General features: G+C 44.5%; 1 protein-coding gene across 5 annotated transcripts in view; it reads left to right on the forward strand.

The window, feature by feature from the left end:
• The window catches only part of LOC308242900 (serpin B6-like), a 31,366-nt gene extending 21,188 nt beyond the window's left edge, over nucleotides 1–10,178 (forward strand). For 4 of the 5 annotated variants that reach the window (XM_080657676.1, XM_080657677.1, XM_080657680.1 and 1 more), the window contains exons 4-7: nucleotides 4,227–4,344; nucleotides 5,723–5,865; nucleotides 6,830–6,985; nucleotides 7,204–7,755. In XM_080657676.1, coding sequence (XP_080513802.1) covers nucleotides 4,227–4,344; nucleotides 5,723–5,865; nucleotides 6,830–6,985; nucleotides 7,204–7,608 — 822 coding nt within the window. In that variant the 3' untranslated portion in view covers nucleotides 7,609–7,755. Of the gene's footprint in view, nucleotides 1–4,226; nucleotides 4,345–5,722; nucleotides 5,866–6,829; nucleotides 6,986–7,203 lie in introns of all 5 variants that reach the window. The other variant, XM_080657678.1, reaches the window with a different exon arrangement.
• Nucleotides 10,179–19,649: the final 9,471 nt, after the last annotated feature.

Raw genomic sequence — 19,649 nt, forward strand, 5'->3', positions numbered from 1 at the left:
AATGAAACCTTGCCATTTGAGACAACATGAATGGAGCTTAGAGGGTATAATGCTAAATGAAATAAGTCAGACGGGGAAACCAAGATGGCAGCATAGGTAAACATCTGAAATTGCTGCCTTGCACAACCACTTCAAAACTACAACTAAAAGACAAAACGGACATCATCCAGAACCACAGGAAGGCTGGCTGAGTGAAAATTCTACAACTAGAAGGAAAGAGGAAAAACACACTGAGACTCAGAGGAGGTGCAGAAGTGCAGAGGTACAGAGGTGCGCGAGCTTGGAAAGAGGATGGCAACTGAGTACGCAGTTGTCTTTTCCAATTGGGAGGGAGACACAAGCTCCCGACTGCTCTGAACTCCAGTTCCGGGCGAGACTCTGGGGACACAGACTCATACGGGGAGAAACTAGACTGTCTGGCATCGGGCGGAACTCAAGGGCAGCTTTCTCTCAGAGGTGCTTGCAGTGATTACCAAGGGACATTGAGACCCGGGGGCCTCTTAAGGCAGGGCTGAGGATCAACCATAACTGTTTGCTCCGCCCTGTTAATTCCCTGAGACCCCGCCTCACCCAAGCTGTGTGCAGAGGCTTTTGCATATGAAAGGCCTGGCCCTTTGCAATCTAAAATTACCTAACACTGCAGCTGGGTCAGAGAGACCCAGGACATCCAAAAGATGGGCCAAGGCCCCACAGCAGCTTGCATTGCTTCACAGCTGGGCCTCATCTGGGCACCTCCAAACCCCAAACAAAGAAGAGGAATCTGCAGATCTCTCCATAGCTTCTGCTGCGTGGCCTCAGGCAGAGGCTAAATTAGCACCTCCTTAGAGATCCAAGAGCCAGTGTACCCAGTGGTCAGAGTAGGACCATCCAGATTACAACTCCTCAGATCCATAAGGGACACACTCAGGGGGCAGACTCAGTGAGCACCAAAGCCCCACTGAAGCAAGTCTTGCCCCATAAGGTGTCTCCAGCACAGAAGTTCTCCCATCGTAGACACAGCTGATTCTCACAGCCAATTGGCCTGGAGGCCAATTCCTCCCAGTGATACCAACAACAATCAAGGCTTAACTGCAACAAGACTGTGAACACAGCCCACAAAGGGGTGCACCAAGAGTGTTCACCTCAGGTAACTGGGGAGGCTGAGCCACTGGGCCCTATAGGACACCTAGCACACAAAGCCACTTTATCAACACAGGGAAGCAGCCAAAATGTGGAGACAAAGAAATGGGTCACAAATGACAGAAATGGAGATAAGCAAACAACTGGATATAGAGTTCAAAACCACGGTTATAAGGTTTTTCAAGAATTTCTTAGAAACCGCTGATAAATTTAGTCAGACCCTCAAGGATATGAAAAAGCACCAACTAGAAATTAAGCATACACTGACTGAAATAAAAAATAATATACAGAGATCCAACAGCAGACCAGAGGATCACAAGAATCAAGTCAAAGATTTGAAATACAAAGAAGCAAAAAACACCCAACCGGAAAAGCAAAAAAAAAAAAAAAAAAAAAAAAAAGAATCCAAAAGTATGAAGATAGTGTAAGGAGCCTCTGGGACTACTTCAAGCGTACCAACATCCAAATTAGTGGAGTGCCAGAAGAAGAGAGAGAGCAAGATACTGAAAACCTATTTGAAGAAATAATGACCGAAAACTTCCCCCACCTGGTGAAAGAAATAGACTTACAAGTCCAGGAAGTGCAGAGAACCCTAAACAAAAGGAATCAAAAGAGGACCACACCAAGACACATCATAATTAAAATGCCAAGAGCAAAAGACAGAGAATATTAAAAGCAGCAAGAGAAAAACAGTTAGTTACCTACAAGGAAGTACCCATATGACTGTCAGCTGATTTCTCAACAGAAACTATGCAGGCCAGAAGGGAGTGGCAAGAAATATTCAAAGTGATGAATAGCAAGAACCTACAACCAAGATTACTCTAGCCAGCAAAGCTATCATTCAGAATTGAAGATCAGATAAAGAGCTTCACAGATAAGAAAAAGCTAAAGGAGTTCATCACTGCCAAACCAGTATTATATGAAATGCTGAAAGGTATTCTGTAAGAAGAGGAAGAAGAAGAAAAAGGTAAAGATAAAAATTATGAACAACAAATACATTTCTATCAACAAGTGAATCTAAAAATCAAGTGAATAAAAAATCTGATGAACAGAATAAACTGGTGAATATAATAGAATCAGGGGCATAGAAAGGGAGTGGACTGACAATTCTTGGGGGGAAAGGGGTATCGGGGTTGTGGGAAGAAACTGGACAAAAATCGTACACCTATGGATGAGGACAGTGGGGGTGGGGGTAAGGGCAGAGGGTGGGGTGGGAACCGGGTGGAAGGGAGCTATGGGAGGAAAAAAGAGGAACAACTGTAATAATCTGAACAATAAAAATTTATTTTTAAAAAAAGAAATAAGTCAGACAGAAAGACAGATACCATATGATTACACATATATGTGGAATCTAAAAAAACAGTAAATGAACAAACAAACAGAAATAAGCACATAGATACAGAGAACAAAGTGATGATCACCAGATGTATGGGGGTTGGGGGGATGGGTGAAATAGTTGAAGGGATTAAGAAATATAAATTGGCAGTTACAAAATAGTCACAGGGATATAAAGTATAGCATAGGGAACATAGTAATATTGTAATAACTATGTATGATGTCAGATGGGTAGTAGACTTATGGGGGAATCACTTTGTAAGCTATATAAATGTCTAAAATTATGTTGGACACCTGAAACTAATATAATATTGAATGGCAACTGTAATTGAAAAATTAAAAACAACAGAGCAGTAAAATTGTTAAAGCATGAATTATGTGAATATTAAATGAAATGATATATCAAGATCATTTAATACAGTGTCTACAACATGCTAAGAATCGGATATTACATAAAACAGTACTAATGATAATTCATCTGGTCCTCACGGTGACCCTCTGAGATATAGGCATTGCTGTCTCCTCGTTTACAGGGTAGGTTAAGGAGGCTTAGGGGAGACTAAGTGGCTTTTTTAAGGGTGCGCAGCTATTAAGTCATGGGACTTGTGTTCTAAGTTGTTGTGCCTCAGTGCTTCTCTTATGCCATGTGGAAGGAGAAATGTGAAATACTGTAATATAAAAACAATACTGAAAAGTGGAATTAAGTATTATCTGCAAACTGTTAAAAAAAAAGTTTGGGAAACAATTCCATAATACACTGTTAACGAATTAGTTGTTCCAGTATATTTGTTTTCCATCAAATTGTCTACTTTTATTTGGCATAATGTAGGTGTTCATTAATATTATCATTTCATAAACTATATTAACAAAATATAGTTTAAACTTTTTGGAGGAGTTGCTCATGCTCTAGAACAATCCATCCAAAATGGTAGCCACTAGACAAATGTAGCTATTTAAATTTCAGTCTAATTAATTAAAGTGAAATACAGTTAAATATTCATTTCCTTAGCAGAAGTAGCCATATTTCAAGTGCTCAGGAGTCACCTGTGTCTTAGATTTGGAACATTTCTAAAGTTGTGCTGGGAGTGGTTGTATAGAATTGCACATTTTCTCCTCATTACATGGAACAATAGGCCCTGGTTCTGAAATGTAGAGGGAACTGTGGCTCTTGCTGTGGGCAGGATGTCACTTAGCAAATGCAGTGGCCATTGGAGTGACACTGTCGTTTCTGCATCTAGTATCTTTCTATTTCACTGGTGCACAGCTACTCCCTTAAGGATCTAGCAATTTATGGTGTTTACTTGATATTCAGACCACTGTTATGGCCTGAATATCAAATGTAGGTGAAAATTGAGAAATTAGATTTCAGGTTAATTTCTCATTTACTTATTTCTCATATTATTTATTTATTCCTCAATATTTTTAAATTTAAAAAAGATATATATTATTGATTTCAGAGAGGAAGGGAGAGGGAGAGAGAGATAGAAATATCAATGATGAGAGAGAATCATTGATCAGCTGCCTCCTGCCTGGGCATTAAGCCTGGGCATGTGCCCTTTACCGAATCGAACCTAAGATCCTTCAGTCTGCAGGCTGATGCTCCATCCACTGAGCCAAACCGGCTAGGGCACCTCAATATTTTTATTCCTTATATTTATTTATTCCTCTTATTACATATCATGAAATTATGTTCTTTTTTGTCACAATTAGAAAGTAAGTTGGTGGTGTTGCTTGTTTTTGTGGCCATGCAATTGTGTTGTTGTCTCTCCCAGTCTTTCAAAGATTCCTGCCTCAAATTCTACCAAGCAGAGATGGAAGAGCTTGACTTCTTCAAAGCTGCAGAGGAGGCTAGAAAACATATCAACACCTGGGTAGCCAAGAAGACAGAAGGTGAAAATGCATTGTTATTCTATTTTATTAGTACTAGAAGCCTGGTGCACGAAATTCGTGCATGAGGGGGGCGTTGTCCCTCAGCCCAGCCTGCACCCTCTCCAATCTGGGACCCCTCGAGGGATGTCCGACTGCCCGTTTAGGCCTGATCCCAGTTGGACATCCCTCTCACAATCCATGACTGCTGGCTCCCAACTGCTTGCCTGATTGCCCCTAACTGCTTCTGCCTGGCAGCCTGATCACCCCCTAACCACTCCCCTGCCAGCCTGATCGATGCCTAACTGCTCCCCTGCCGGCCCAATTGCCTCTAACTGCCGTCCCCTGCCATCCTGGTCACCCCTAACTGCCCTCCCTTGCCAGCCTGGTTGCCCCTAACTGCCCTCCCCTGCAGGCCTGTTTCCCCCCAACTGCCCTCCCCTGCAGGCCTGGGTTCCCCCCCCAACTGTCCTCCCCTGGGGCCTAGTCGCCCCCAACTGCCCTCCTCTGCCAGCCCAGTCACCACTAATTGCCCTCCCCTACAGGCCTGATCGCCCCCAACTGCCCTCCCTTGCAGGCCTGGTCCCTCCCAACTGCTCTCCCCTGCCAGCCATCTTGTGGTGGCCATCTTGTGTCCACATGGGGGTGGCCATCTTTGACCACATGGGAGCGGCCATCTTGTGTGTTGGAGTGATGGTCAATTTGCATATTATTCTTTTATTAGATAGGATTCTAATGGATCTTACTGTCAGTTTCTTCACAAGAACATCAAATGTAAACAAATGTTTTTTTTCTCAAAATAAGAGTAAACTTTTAAAATCTACTTCTGAAATATTATCAATGTATGACCATTTTCTCTAGTGTTTTCCTGTTCTTATCCTCATATCTCTGATGTCTCTAAGTATGCGCTACACCTCTTCCAGAACAATCCACACTTGAGTTTTGGTTGTTGTTAATATGAATATAGTCTTTCTTTTTATAAGTAGTATGAAGAGAACTTGGATCCCTGTCTTCCTGCTCAGCGTGGCGCCTGCCCTGTGGAGTACCCTACAGGATGTGTAGTGGTGCCCTCACCCACCTGTGATTCTCCACCTAAACCGCTCCTTACACTGGTTACAAACTCTCACCTTTCTTCACACCAGCCTTCCTCCCTGTCTCACTTGTGATGAATTCATCCTGCATATATGACTTTGTTCATTTTATGTGTTTTATTTGTGATGGTATTTTTAAAGTTGTTTTTGCTGCTGTTGTTTTAAGGACCAGGACCCCTTTCCATGGTTATATTTGGGGGACAGTAAATTCCTTCATCTTGTACTTGTCTACACAGGGAGATGTCCCTATCTGAATATTACCAAACCTCAGGACACTCATAGCTAACTGGTTCTTTAATTCTTCTTTTTAGGTAAAATTACAGAGTTGCTGTCCCCAAATTCAGTTAATCAAGGTACTCCTCTGGTTCTCGTGAATGCCATCTACTTCAAAGGAACCTGGGAGAGCCAGTTTAGCAAGCAACAAACCCAGGAGAGACCATTTAAAGTCAGCAAGGTGACTATTTTGCATAACAAAGGAGGCTCTTGGAACCTGTCCCTGTGTCCAGGGGGCGTGCTCTCAGGTCTTAGGGGCATGCTCACTGGGCCTGGTTTGCCCACAGACCCACCAAGGGGCCCCTGTGGCTCTAGCAGATGAGTGCAGGGAGATGGGAGCAGAGGGCATGGGGGACAAGCTCTTGTCACTATTGCAGGTTGCTTTAAGGATTTCAGTTTTCAGTCCCTGGGTATGGAGGGGGAGCCACGGAAAGGTGGTCGGTCAAAGAGTGATGTAGTCTGAGTGATGATTTGATTTGCCAGATCCCTCTAGCCACTGGGTGAAAAAAATCACAAGGGGGAGGGGCCCTTAGGGAATCACTTAGAAGGTCATCCCAGTGAGCAGCACTAGGCTGGTAGCAGTGCAGGTAGAAAGAACAAGTTGGATTTGCGTTATATTTTAAAAGTAGAGTCAAATGGTTAGCTAATGAGTCAGATGTGCGGTATGAAAGACAGGAATCACGGGTACTCTAGAGTTTTTGACAGTGGAATGAATGGCATCTATATAAGCTGAGATGGGGAAAATTATAAAGGGAACAGACTTGGAAAGGAATATGAGGAGTCAAGTGTGACATGGGACATTGGAAGTTCCTTTATGTCCAAATGCAGGTGTCAAGCAGTCAGTAAAATATATTAGTCTGGAGTACAGGGGAGAGCTCCCAGTAGAAATATAAGTTTGGGAATCCTAGTTAAAGTCACAAGACTGAATGACACTAACAGGGGAAAAGCAGTGTAGGATTTGAGCCCTGGATTCCCATGTCTGGAGGTTGAAGCAGTGAAATCAAGCCGGCTAAAAAGGGAGCTGATGTGGTCTTCTGGAGGCCAAAAAAGTATCTCCAGGGGCCCAGAGTGGCCAGCTCTGTTGATTTGTCCAATGTGTAAACTGGTTCTTATTTCAGCTTAACGTTTATCCTTTTCCTTTATAGAATGAGCAGAAACCTGTGCAAATGATGTTTAAAAAATCTACCTTTAATATGACCTACATTGGAGAAATATTCACCAAAATTCTGGTGCTGCCCTACGTCGGCAAAGAGCTGAACATGATCATCATGCTTCCTGATGAAAATGTCGACCTGGAAACGGTAAGAGTGCTGAGCCCTGATTGTGCTGGGAGGCAAGGGGATCACATTTGCTTCTCTGTGCAGCAGTTCTGAGCGTTGCCCAGGGAATGTTTCTAATGCTACATAACTTCCCATCACTGCCATCTCCTACTGTGCAGCATAGAGCATTCGCAGCACAGCCCAGGTTCCACTGGGCAGCACTGTTCTAGATCATAAACTCTTCAACCCTCCTCTTCTAGGTGGAAAAGCAGCTCACCTATGAGAAATTCATAGAATGGACCAGGCCAGATATGATGGATGAAGAAGAGGTGGAAGTGTTCCTCCCTAGATTCAAACTGGAGGAGAATTATGACATGAAGAATGTCCTTTGCTCTATGGGCATGACCTATGCCTTTGAGCCAGACAGAGCGGACTTCTCTGGAATGTCGTCTGGGAGAGACCTGTTTCTGTCCAAGGTCATTCACAAGTCCTTTGTGGAGGTCAACGAGGAAGGCACGGAGGCTGCAGCTGCCACCGCCGGCATCATGCTCCTTCGATGTGTGAGAATCACGCCCAGGTTCTGTGCTGACCACCCCTTTCTTTTCTTTATTCAGCACAGCAAAACCAATGGTATTCTGTTCTGTGGCCGATTCTCCTCCCCTTAGGAAAATGGTTGACCCTGCCTATAGCCCTTCTCCTGTCTCCTATCTCCTCTGACACTTCACAATGTGCCTGAACTCAAAAATAAAGGGCCTAGTTTTGAAGTTCCATGTTCAGAACTCCTTGTATATTTGTGTTCCACATGTCAATGTTTTCTAGGACCTGAAATTGCCATTCGGGAGGGTCTGTGGTCACACTGGCAGGCTCAGTACTGGCTCTGAGAAGTGTCCTCCCATTTTCACTTTGGGCCAAGTGCTGCGCTCACGCTGGCCGAGCTGCTTTCCTCCAGGCACATGGGATCGGCGGCGCTCCTCTCTCTTCTGTACACACTGGCACGATTGGTGTGATAATCAGGTGAAAAAGAGACTGAGGAACTGTGGGGAGCAGGTCTCAGGCCCTCACCAGGGAGAGTTCGATTCCAAAACTTGTGAGCCCCCCAGAACCAGCACAGGAGCTAGGAGAGCAGTTAATTGGAGCCCCTGAGAAACCAGTTCCATTTCCCACGCGTTTCTGCTCTTATTGTAGTTTGCATTCGTGATCTGTGGTCACATACCTGTTAAAATACACAGCCATGCCTTTCCCTGAAATAGCTAAATTGCTACCAGGGGCCAGAGGTAGACAGGCCTCTTCACAATGATGTAATTTAAGACAATTTCATGAGTATACAGGAGACGTTCTATTTTACTGCAGGTATTAGGAAAGAGGCGGCTAAGGTTTCTGCAGCCACTTGTGCTATTTGCTGGAAATGTGATCCCTATGCTCAGTGATACAGAAACCAATTGACCTGTGAGGTTCAGTGGGAGCACTATGCTGTGTTTTGGGGACATCCACCGGGACGTCCACACTGACCTACTTACAACCAGCAGGAGCCTGGTCTCCCTAGACCTGAACTGCTGTGATGCGTATTTGCGTTCTGTCGCTGATGCCCTTTCTCAGCCACTTCGCCTTGGGAGTGACTGGGACTGAGGAAACACTGATACTGTGTGTGGGATGGGAAGAGGAAAGGGTTGTGAGGGGGGTGGCTGGTTTTGTCACCCGCCTCTACTCAGCATTAAGTGTATTTGCCATGTGTAGTGCAATAGTTCCTCAGCATGCAGGTCCCTCAGTCAGCAGGTCTCAGGCATCTGTCTGCCCTTTCCCTGGATGGGAAGCTTCAGGCACATCAGTGGTAAGCTATGAAAATGAAAGCCAGCAGTTCTGTTACAGACCTGTATACAGGTAAGAACTTCTCTGTGAAAAAAGAAAACATCATGTGTGTAGAATAAACAACACACATTCTGCTCCAAGAGGCAATTTGGATCTCATTGAGCTGTTTTACTTTAGCTGGCTGTTACAGAGCCTTTGAAGAGTTATCACTTGATGCATGATTTTATTAAAAGGCACAGTCACCTGAATAAGCTTTCACATCTTTGATGAGATTGCAGCAGAACACACAACCATATGTTGTGCCGTGTTTCTACAAAACACAGTCCTCCCAGAGTAATGCTGGGAGAAAGTTGTCTCACCCATTCACAAATGTTTCCTGAGCACCTGCTTAGCATTAGTGGTTTTACTAGATGATTTTATTTAATCCCCAGCAGTGAATAAACCCAGGAGGGATCTGAGGTCCTGGGCTAGCCTGAACAAACTTCTGGAAGCTAGCAAAGGGGTACAACCAGGGTCTACAGTCAGTACTGATGACTGTGAATCTCGCATTCCTTCTGAGGGGCTGTGCCTTACCCTGGGCATCTGTATGAGAGGCTGAGTGGAGAGACCACACCTCCCACCAGTAAGACAGTTGTCAGCAAAGCAGTGCAGGAGAGCAGGAGAGATCCCTGTATTAACAGGAGTCTCCTTTCTCTGCTGTTTCCCATCTGAAAGGTGGGTCTTGGGCTGGACCCAGAACAGGGCTCTGGGTGTGGATCTAGGGCCCAGAGCAGCAGAAGCTCTTAGGAACCAAGCCACAGGGCAGTGCCAGAGGGAGGGAGGTGCTGTGAGCCCGATCCCGCTGATCCCATTGCCAGTCTCAGAGGAGGGGCACCAGGGTGGCAGAGACAGATGGGTGCTTGGCATCTGGATGTGTGGAGGCCCAGGGTTTGGGAGGAACGGGCTGGGGCAGGAGGCCCATGCTCAAGCTCATGCATAACCTGATCTCATATGCTGGCTAGTGGGCAGCAGGGAGCTGGGGTATCAGGACTTGCCCCTGAGTGTCCCTGCCAGGTGGATGTGAGACCACGAGCTGGAATGTGGACGCACCTCTAGAGGCCTCCCGAGCCTGAGCCCAGATGGGCTTCCTTCCTAGTGGGGGTGTCACTGAATTTATAAAAGGCTTGTTCCACAGTGGACTGGACCCAGGATCTGGCTGCTGGAAGCATGTTGAGCAGTGATCCACAATCTCATTGGCTCCCAGGCACTAGATGAGCTACAAGGCATCTAAACACTAATATGTTTAAAGGAGGTTTCAGTATTGGGGGTAGTTTTTGCTTAATTATTTTGATAAATACAGTATGTTTAAATTTTTCTATAATGAACTGGTATTCTTGTACAATAAAAAATATTAAAAACCTATAGGAAATAAAAGCTTTCTGCTATATTTAAATATTGTGGGTGGGGTCTGTTCTTTTCTTTTCTTTTTAAAATGTAGTCACCATTGCCCTGCTGGCGTGGCTCAGTAGTTGGGCATCAACTTATGAACCAGGAGGTCACAGTTTGATTCCCCGTTGGGGCACATGCCCAAGTTGTGGGCCCAATGCCCAGTAGGGGTCGTGTAGGAGATAGATGATTAATGATTCTCTCACCATCAATGTTTCTATTTTTCCCTCTCCCTCTCTGAAATCAATAAAAATATTTTAAAAAATAAAATATAATCACCGTGCTGTACATTACATTCCCAGGAATTATTTATCTTATGCTGTAACTGGAAGTTTGTACCATTTGACCAGCTTCACCCATTTCACTCACCCACCCACTCCAAGCAATCTGTTCACTGTATCTACCGTGTTTCCCCGAAAATAAAACATCCTCCGAAAATAAGACCTACTCACAGGTTTCCTTCTGAGTGAAATATAAGGCATCCCCCGAAAATAAGGCCCCCAGGCTCTGTCTCAGAATGAAAATTAATTTACCGTAAACTGGTCGCTAGGGCCGCCCTGACTGGCGTCTAGCAATCAGTGACGTTACGCGGAGTCCTGACGTCACTGCTGTGTGGAGGCGGAGCGGAGGTCAGAGTGAGTGGTGAGCGCGGGGCGGGAGAGAGGAGGAGACTTTCGCAGATGCGTGTAGAAGAACAGGAGGATTAGAGCAGACGGGATGCGGCGAAGGTGGTGAGTGCTGGTCTGTCTCTGGTGACACTACCTGATGCTCACGGCCGCCTTCATGATGACTGAAGGTTCTCAGTCAGTGGCAGACCCTGCTCCAGCCCAGATCCAGGCCCCAGCAAGCCCAGTGACAGTCCTCAGGCAGGCCCCAGGGGGTAAATGTCTGATAAAGGGGTAGGGGGGATGTCTGGTGAAGGTGTTCAGTGGCACAGGGGTGGGGGGAGGGGGATCACTTAAAATGACACAGGAGGATCAGAGGGGGCAATCAAAATGACACAGGAGGATCAGAGGGGACAATCAAAATGACACAGGAGGATCAAAAGGGGTTACTAAAATGGTAATCCCCCCTCTGATTCTCCTGTGCCATTTTGATTCCCCCCTCTGATCCCCCCTGTGTCATTTTGAGTGATCCCCCTCCCCCCACCTTGATACCTCAATTCCTTTTTTTTTTTTTTAGAATTTCTTTTTTTTAAAAAATATATTTTATTGATTTTTTACAGATAGGAAGAGAGAGGGATAGAGAGTTAGAAACATCGATGAGAGAGAAACATCGATCAGCTGCCTCCTGCACACCTCCTACTGGGGATGTGCCCGCAACCAAGGTACATGCCTTGACTGGAATAGAACCTGGGACCTTTCAATCTGCAGGCTAATGCTCTATCCACTGAGCCAAACTGGTCAGGCCAATTCCTTTTTATTTACCCCTAGAAATGAGCACAAAAAGAAAAAGCTACTACGTGGAGTACAAGAAAAGAATCGTGGAAGACTCTTGGGGCCCAAATCTTACTGCTTTCTGCAAAGAGAAGATGTTGAGTATCCGATTGGTCCGAAAATGGCGAGCAGAGTATGGTAACCTCATTGAACAAGTGGACAAGGGAAATGCTAAAAAGCGCAAGTGTGGATCAGGTCGGCAACCATTATTTTCTGAGCTGGAAGACCTGATCTGTGAATGGGTTGTTGACAGGAGAGCAAAGGCTTTGGTTGTGAAGAGGGCTCAGATTCAAGAATTTGTCCTTGCAATGGCACCATAGTTTGACATAGCCCCCAAAGACTTCAAAGCATCACAACACTGGCTGGATAATTTCCTTCAGCGAAGTGAACTGTCTTTAAGAAGATCTACAACATTGTTTAGGTTGGAAGATACTCAAGTTATTAAGCGAACACTTGCATTCAAGTCCTTTATTGATGATGCTGACTTCTCTAAATACAATCTTTCCAACATGATTGCTATGGATGAAACTGCAGTGTTTATGGGCCAATCATCTCAAACAACAATTGAACAGCGGAGTGCCTCCTTAGCGTACATTCCCTCCACTGCTTACGAAAGTGCACGTGTTTCCTATATTTTGGCAATTCATCTGGATGGCACTAAAATCCCACCTTTAATCATTTCTAAGGGCAAGAAGGAAAAGACTGAACGTGTTTTGGGTGTTTTTATTCTTGAAACTGAAAAAGCCTGGGCCACACAAGCAGTTATAAGGAAGTGGGTCGATTTAATGCTGCCGCTTGTTATGCGAGGGAGCCAAAGAGGTCTGCTAGTCTGGGATGCAGCCAGCACTCACCGCGCTAAAGACATGAAGACATTTCTTCACGAAAGAAAAATAGATCAGATAATGATTCCCGCAGGAATGATGGCCTATCTCCGGACTCTTGATATTGCAATAAACAAGCCATTCAAAGACAATTTGCGCATGGAAATTAATGACTACATTGAAAATAGAATGGAGAGAAATCAGCGTGGAAACTTTGTGAAACCTAAACTGCAAGAAGTTGTGACTTGGGTGAAGAATTCATGGGAGAAAATCACTGACAGTTGCACTGCAAATGCACTGCAAGCAGGCTACCTTGACAAGAAGTACTCATTTAAAGACAGTGCTATTGCTAAACATGAGAGATTTGGTCCACTGATTCTGAAAGAAATGGAGTCACAAGAAATTCACCAGGAAATTCAGGAATTGGATTGTTATGATGATGTTCCAGAAGATGATGACATGATTGTCATTGAATAAATGAGTAAATTCTTGATACTGTAGGATTCACAGTTTGTCTGGTTTGTGTTGACAACTACTGTACTACCGTACCGTATACAGGTAATAAATTTCCTTTATTTTCATTTAACAATAAATGTGTACTGTATTCTTCTTCATGGAAAAATAAGACATCCCCTGAAAATAAGACCTAGCGATATAAAACACTGTCTTATTTTCGGGGAAACACAGTAGAAAGCAAGATCTCAGATGCTTCAGAGAATAATAGTTTGCAATTTCTTTTATACATTTGGAATAAAGGAAGGAATGTAAGGAAGATTACATAAAGGTGGGAGAAAGCAAGGCAGGGATCCATTATAGGATAGTTAAGGTTATGTGTTCACTTGAGGGTGGTTACCCCTTTGAGGGATATTACTTCCGGGTTTCTAAGACATGTTAACATAGATGCACAAAAACACAGAGAGGGTTAGCTTAAAACCTTTCACTAAAGAAATTATGGCTCTGGGCCATAAATGTCCACCTTTGTCTGCCCTATTAAAAAATTATGATAAGATCACTTGTGAGGTTACCTCCCATAGAACTCCTCTTGTATACATAGTCATCTGGTTTCAATTACATCTGCTTCCTTTTGGAAGTAGAATAAATGGGTGAGATGATATATCAGCAGCTCAGGTTCTTCTGTCCTATGTACAGGAGGTGCAGGCCCAGTTCCTTCAGCTCCCCATGTGGCTGGGAAGCTGAGTGCGATCATTCCCCTCTCTGACAACAATGTGGATTAAATGTCATGAGTCATCACTTGGAATTGTGCTCTCTATACCTACATACAAAACACCCCCTTCTGAGTACCTGTTCTTGGGGGTTAGAGACTATTCAAAAATTAAATACAACTACCCTCTTGTCAGAGCAAGGCTTAGTTGTTTTCTGGGATATTAGGATCCTGGTCTTACGGAGGGGAGGGCCTGATTTGTCTGCACAGCTCTGGGGTGTCATTTACATTGAATGTGTGTTGGACATGTTATCCCTAGAGGTGGGTACCTTCTGGCCCTGCTCATCCTCTGGATTAGTCCTGAAGCATTATTGAAATGTGCTAGAAACTGTGGGAAACATGAAGGTCACCAGGAATTGAACAGGTGACCTCTTAGTACATGGGACAACCCTCAACCAACTCAGCCCCACTGGCCAGGCTGTATATATGATTTTTATAACAACTCCAGGCCATAGGCAAAGCAGGAACCATGATCTTCATTTAAAAATGAGGAATTCAGGCCTGCCTGGCCTGGCTCAGTCCTTGAGCATTGACCTATGAACCAGGAGATTACAGTTTGATTCCCGGTCAGGGCACATGCCTGGTTGCTCAATCCCCAGTGGGGAGGTGTGCAGGAGGCAGCTGATCAATGATTTTCTGTCATCATTGATGTTTCTCTCTCTCTTCCCCTCTTCCTTCCTCTCTGATTTAAATTAAAAAAAAATTTAAAAAGAAGAATTCAGGACAATAATGTTTACTAACTTGCCCTAGAATTTATATGCATAACCCATGGACACAGAAAATAATGTGGTGAATGCTTGGGGAGGTTGGGGGCTGGGTGGAATAGATTAATGGGGGGAAAGGGGGCATCTATAACACTTTCAACAATAAAGATAAATTTTTAAAAATTGCACAGATAGTAAGTGGCAGAACTCAGGGCTAAAATTTAGGTGTCTGATTACAGAGAGAGACAAACAAGAGAGGAAGGTGGAGGTTAAGCTGAAAAACTCAGAAAAAAGACTAAGGAGCTGAACATCCACTAGGGTGTTCTAAGACAATGGTGTGGAAAGGAAAACAGGAAATGGTAATCAAAGGGACAGAGAAGCGATGAGGACCAAGGTGTAAGGGCTGGAATCATACTGCCTTTGTACTTAACTCCAGCCTCCTTATGGTCAATGGTGAAACATAACCTTGAAGGCTGGACCACTATTAATTCTTGTTTTTCCAAACCTCACCTGATTCCTGATATGTTAATCAAAAGTGCACTATGAATGTTTATTGTAAAAACCACTGAGGCCCTGGTTCAGAGGATGATCCAGTAACTGGACAAAGGTGGTGAGGGTGTGGGTGTAGAGGTAAGGAGGGCCTGAACCTGAAGTGGAAAGCCAACTTGATAGTGCTTTTGTTAGCATACGTAGCTAGTTATTAATAAAGGAAGGGAGCAAAGGGAATCAGACATTATTAAGCACAATAAACTAGGGGGCAGAACCTCCTTGGTTCCTGAGGAAGTTACAGCTTCACACACTCCCTAGGGCAGTGGTCGGCAAACTCTTTAGTCAACAGAGCCAAATATCAACAGTACAATGATTGAAATTCCTTTTGAGAGCCGAAAACCGACTTCTGCACATGGGCCACGAAGTTTCAATCGCACTGTACGTGCGCACCTGCATGTGGTATTTCATGAAAGAGCCACACTCAAGGGGCCAAAGAGCCGCATGTGGCTCATGAGTCGTAGTTTGCCAACCACTGCCCTAGGGAAACCTGCCATTCAGCAGATCACTGGGGGAAGGGATCTTACATAATAAAAGGCTAATATGCAAATTGACTGAATGGCAGAACAACCGGTCACTGGGATGCACACTGACCACCAGGGGGCAGATGCTTAATGCCGGAGCTGCCCCCTGGTGGTCAGTGTGCTCTCATAGGGGGAGTGCTGCTCAGCCAGAAGTTGGGCTCACAGCTGGCGAGCGCAGCAGTAGTGGCATGAGCCTCTCCCACCTCCGTAGCAGTTGGACATCCCCTGAGGGCTCCCAGACTGTGAGAGGGCCCAGGCCAGGCTGCAGGACCCCACTCCGAGTGCACGAATTTCATGCACCGGGCCTTTAGTAGAACAATAAAGGAGCAGGTGAACACATGTGCAATAGGAGCCAAGATAGTGACCAGAGAGGCTGTCAGTGTAGAAAGAGTGGTTTGGTTAGGGCATGGACCCATCAGAAAACTGGAAAGCTCAGGAAGTTATTTTAAAAAAGCACCTGGTCCATCCTAAACCAAAGGTAATATTATCAGCTTAACAAAGAAGCCCTTCCACTTCTCACTCTCACCCGATAGATGCACTCGTCCCATTTGTCCGCATGTTTTCTCCATAGCAGCCATGTGGGACTAGCAGCTGCCAGCAGCCCCAGTGGCTGTGGGACTCGGAACTCAGTCCCCAGCTGAAGTGCCACTGGGAACACTGGCTAAGCTAGCCTGATGGTGAAAAAGACTGGACTGGACTAAAACCTTGGCCTGGTGCAAAATATCTGGACACTGGCCCTATTTCTGGGCCTGATGAAGGTAAGATTGAACTTTTCCCATGGAGGGACAGAGATAGGATATTGGGAACCCAGGGGAATGCCTTTGAATTTGCATTCACAATCCTCCCTGTGGGTCTCCTGGAATGCTTTCCTTGGGATTCAGTAAGGACCCACCTCCACTGACAACACTTTGCTCAAGAAGACAATGTGTTTTGACCAGAAAGCTGCCTGTTGTCAATTGTAGAAAACATAATTAACCAAACTATTTCTTGCAGACCTTGAGTCAGAACTATCTTTTTTTTTCAGTTGCATGATTTAAAAAAAAATAAAATAAAATAAAATAAAAGAGGGAGAAAGGGAAGAAGGGAAAGAGAGAGCAAGGAAGGAAAGGAAGAGGGAGGAAAAAAGGGAGAGACATGGAGGGAAGGTGGGAGGGAGGGAAAGATGGGAAGAAATTCCAACTATCACCCTTGGTTTGTTGACTAAATACAGATGAGCCCTAAAAAGGGGAATTTTCCATGTTCCTTTCTTCCACTTCAGCAGTAATCTCTCCTCCCACCTCAGGAATGAAATTCTGGGCTCTGTGCATGCCCTCATGCAAACAGAAAAGTAGTTTATAGCCTCTTGTTTATATTTGTTATTCCTTGACACACATTTTTGGGAAGACCCACCAGACTTCCTGGCTGGAATGGGCCCCAAACAATTTACTTATATACCCCCCCCTTTCCCTCCCATTTCTTTTTTAAAATATATTTTATTTATTTTTTACGGAGAGGAAGGGAGAGGGATAGAGAGTTAGAAACATCAATGAGAAAGAAATATCTATCAGCTGCCTCTTGCACACCCCCTACTGGGGATGTGCCCACAACCAAGGTACATGCCCTTGACCGGATAGAACCTGGGACCCTTTAGTCTGCAGGCCAACACTCTATCCACTGAGCCAAACCAGTTAGGGCTCCCTCCAATTTCTTATAGTGAGTGGTCTGTACCAATGAGAGGGTCATTTAATTCCCACCCACTGAGCTGTCTGATCTACAGGTAGATGGCACCCAATTTGTCCAAAACTGAAGAAGGGCTTGGCACAACATGTGTTTTTCGTTTTTATCAATAATTGGTGAATTAACACTTCTCCTTGTAAAAGATAAATAAACAGAGCCACTTTAAAATGGAGTTGGAGTGGACACCCCAGAGGCTCACATGTCTTACGACCTCAAACCTTTAAAATGCTATAATAAGGCAGAATAACCTAAAGCTGCAAAGAAACAAGAAAGTAGTGTAAACCTCAAAAAGAAATATATCTGTTGAGCCTGGCCTGTGTGGCTCAGTGGTTGAGCATTCACCTCTGAAACAGGAGGTAACAGTTCGATTCCCAGTCAGGGCACATGACCTGGTCGTGGGCTGGATCCCCAGTGTGGGGTGTGCAGGAGGTACTTTCAAAAGTACCTTTCTGGCAGTCAAGCCACAAAATGTCATGTCACAAAATTTGGCAGAAGGTCCAGCCCTAGGCAGAGGGGCAGAAGGACAGTGATTTGGGCAGCCTCATGGCCCCACCTCAGCCACTGGCTTGTGGCACATCCAGCCTGGCCTTTTGCAGGTGACCCAAGTGGGAAGGGTCAGAAGCAATGACACAAAGTGCTGCACCCTCCCTGCCTCCCCCCACCCCACCTTGCAACACACAACAGGCAATAGTATTTTGGGGATGGGAGGGGTATGAAGAAGATACTTTGGCTGATACAGCTGAGGTCACATCTTTAAAACCCTTTTATTTTCTTCTTTACTAATCTTTGGATTTTTTTCCAATTTTTATTGTGAAATACATGCATATAACATAATTTTTACCATCTTAACAATTTTAAGCATACAGTTCAGAGCATTAAGTATATTCATATGGTTGTGCAACCATCACCACCATCCATCCACAGAAATATCTTCATCTTGCACAACTGAACTGCCCATTAAACACTAACTCCCCATCTCCCCTTCCCCAGCCCCTGGCAACCACCCTTCTATTTACACTTTACAGTCTATTGTCTCTGTGAATTTGACTGTTCTAGGGACCTCATAAAAATGAAATCACAGGGGGGGCAATGGTAAGATATGTACACATATACCTTAATAAAAATTTGAAAAAAAAATGAAATCACAGAGTATTTGTCCTTGTGTTATTGGCTTAGTTCACTTAGCATAATGTTCTCAAGGTCCATCTAGGTCATGGCATGTGTCAGCATTTTCTTACTTTTAAAGACCATTCCATTGTATGTATACAACACTTTTTTGTCCATACCCTTCATAGGACACTTGGCTTGCTTCCCCTTTTTTGGCTATCATGAATGATGTTGCTTTAAATGTGGGTGTACAAACATCTCTTTGAGACCCTGTTTTTAATTCTTTAGGGTGTATACTCAGAAGTGAAAGACCTGGGTCAGATGGTACTTCTATATTTGAGTTTTTGAGGAAGCTCCTTGCTGTTTTCCATAGCAGCTGCATTATTTACATTCCCACTAAGAGTGTACAAGGGATCCAGTTTCTTCCAATTCTCGCTAGAGACCCTTTTGTTAAAAGATGTTTGTGCAGCTACCTTTGCTCATTTTTCAATGATCTTTTCTGCAGACCCTCTCTTCACATCACTTCCCACCCTCACCTTCCAGCAAGGCAGTTCCCTTTTGCTGCTTTCACCTTCCAGCAAGGCAGTTCCCTTTTGCTGCTTCCCAAACCAGCCCAGAGCCTGCAATCCCTCGCCCTCCCCAAAACACTGAGCAGCACAGCCATACCAAGTTCTTTATGTAAGATTGTGGAGCATGCCTTCTGCGGACTCACCTGTCTTTCTCAGGCACCTAACTGTAACTCAGCTTTTAATAGAGTTCAAAGGTGCCCTTGTGCTCTGAGGAGGATCTCTTATTCTGTGGACACTTCAAAAACATTCCAATGTTTATTTAGCCAAAACAACCAGCCTCTCTTTGAAGATTATCTATGTAAGTAAAATAAAAATAGGCTTCTTACCCCTACTTTCCTGGAAATGCATTATGCGTTAAATTTTAAAAAGTTAGGCTTTTTGTCCCCTGGAAATTCAGTTGGCTACCTTATGGTGTAAATTGTTTGGCCATTTTATTGTAGCACAGACTTTTGGGACCAAGTTTTGTTTTTATTTTGAGATAGAAGAAAATATACTAAGAACAAAGCATTTCAGGAGGATCCAAGATGGCGGCGTAGGGTAAACACCTAAACTGCTGCCTCTCACAACAATTTCAAAACTACAACTAAAAGACAAAACGTCTATCACCCAGAACCACGGGAAAGCTGGCTGAGTGGAAGTTCTACAACTAGAGGAAAGAGAAAAGAGCATTGAGACGTGCACAAGCGCTGAAAAGCTGAGGTATGGAGGTGCATGAATCAGGCTGGCGGCAGGCGACTGGGAGCGCTGCTTTTTTCAACCCGAAAGGAGACAAGATCCCGATTACTCTAAACTCCAGTTTCTGGGGAGACGCGGGGGACCCAAACTCCTAC

The sequence above is a fragment of the Plecotus auritus genome (assembly GCF_963455305.1).
Source record: "Plecotus auritus genome assembly, chromosome: 2".
In the NCBI taxonomy this organism is placed as follows: Eukaryota; Metazoa; Chordata; class Mammalia; order Chiroptera; family Vespertilionidae; genus Plecotus; species Plecotus auritus.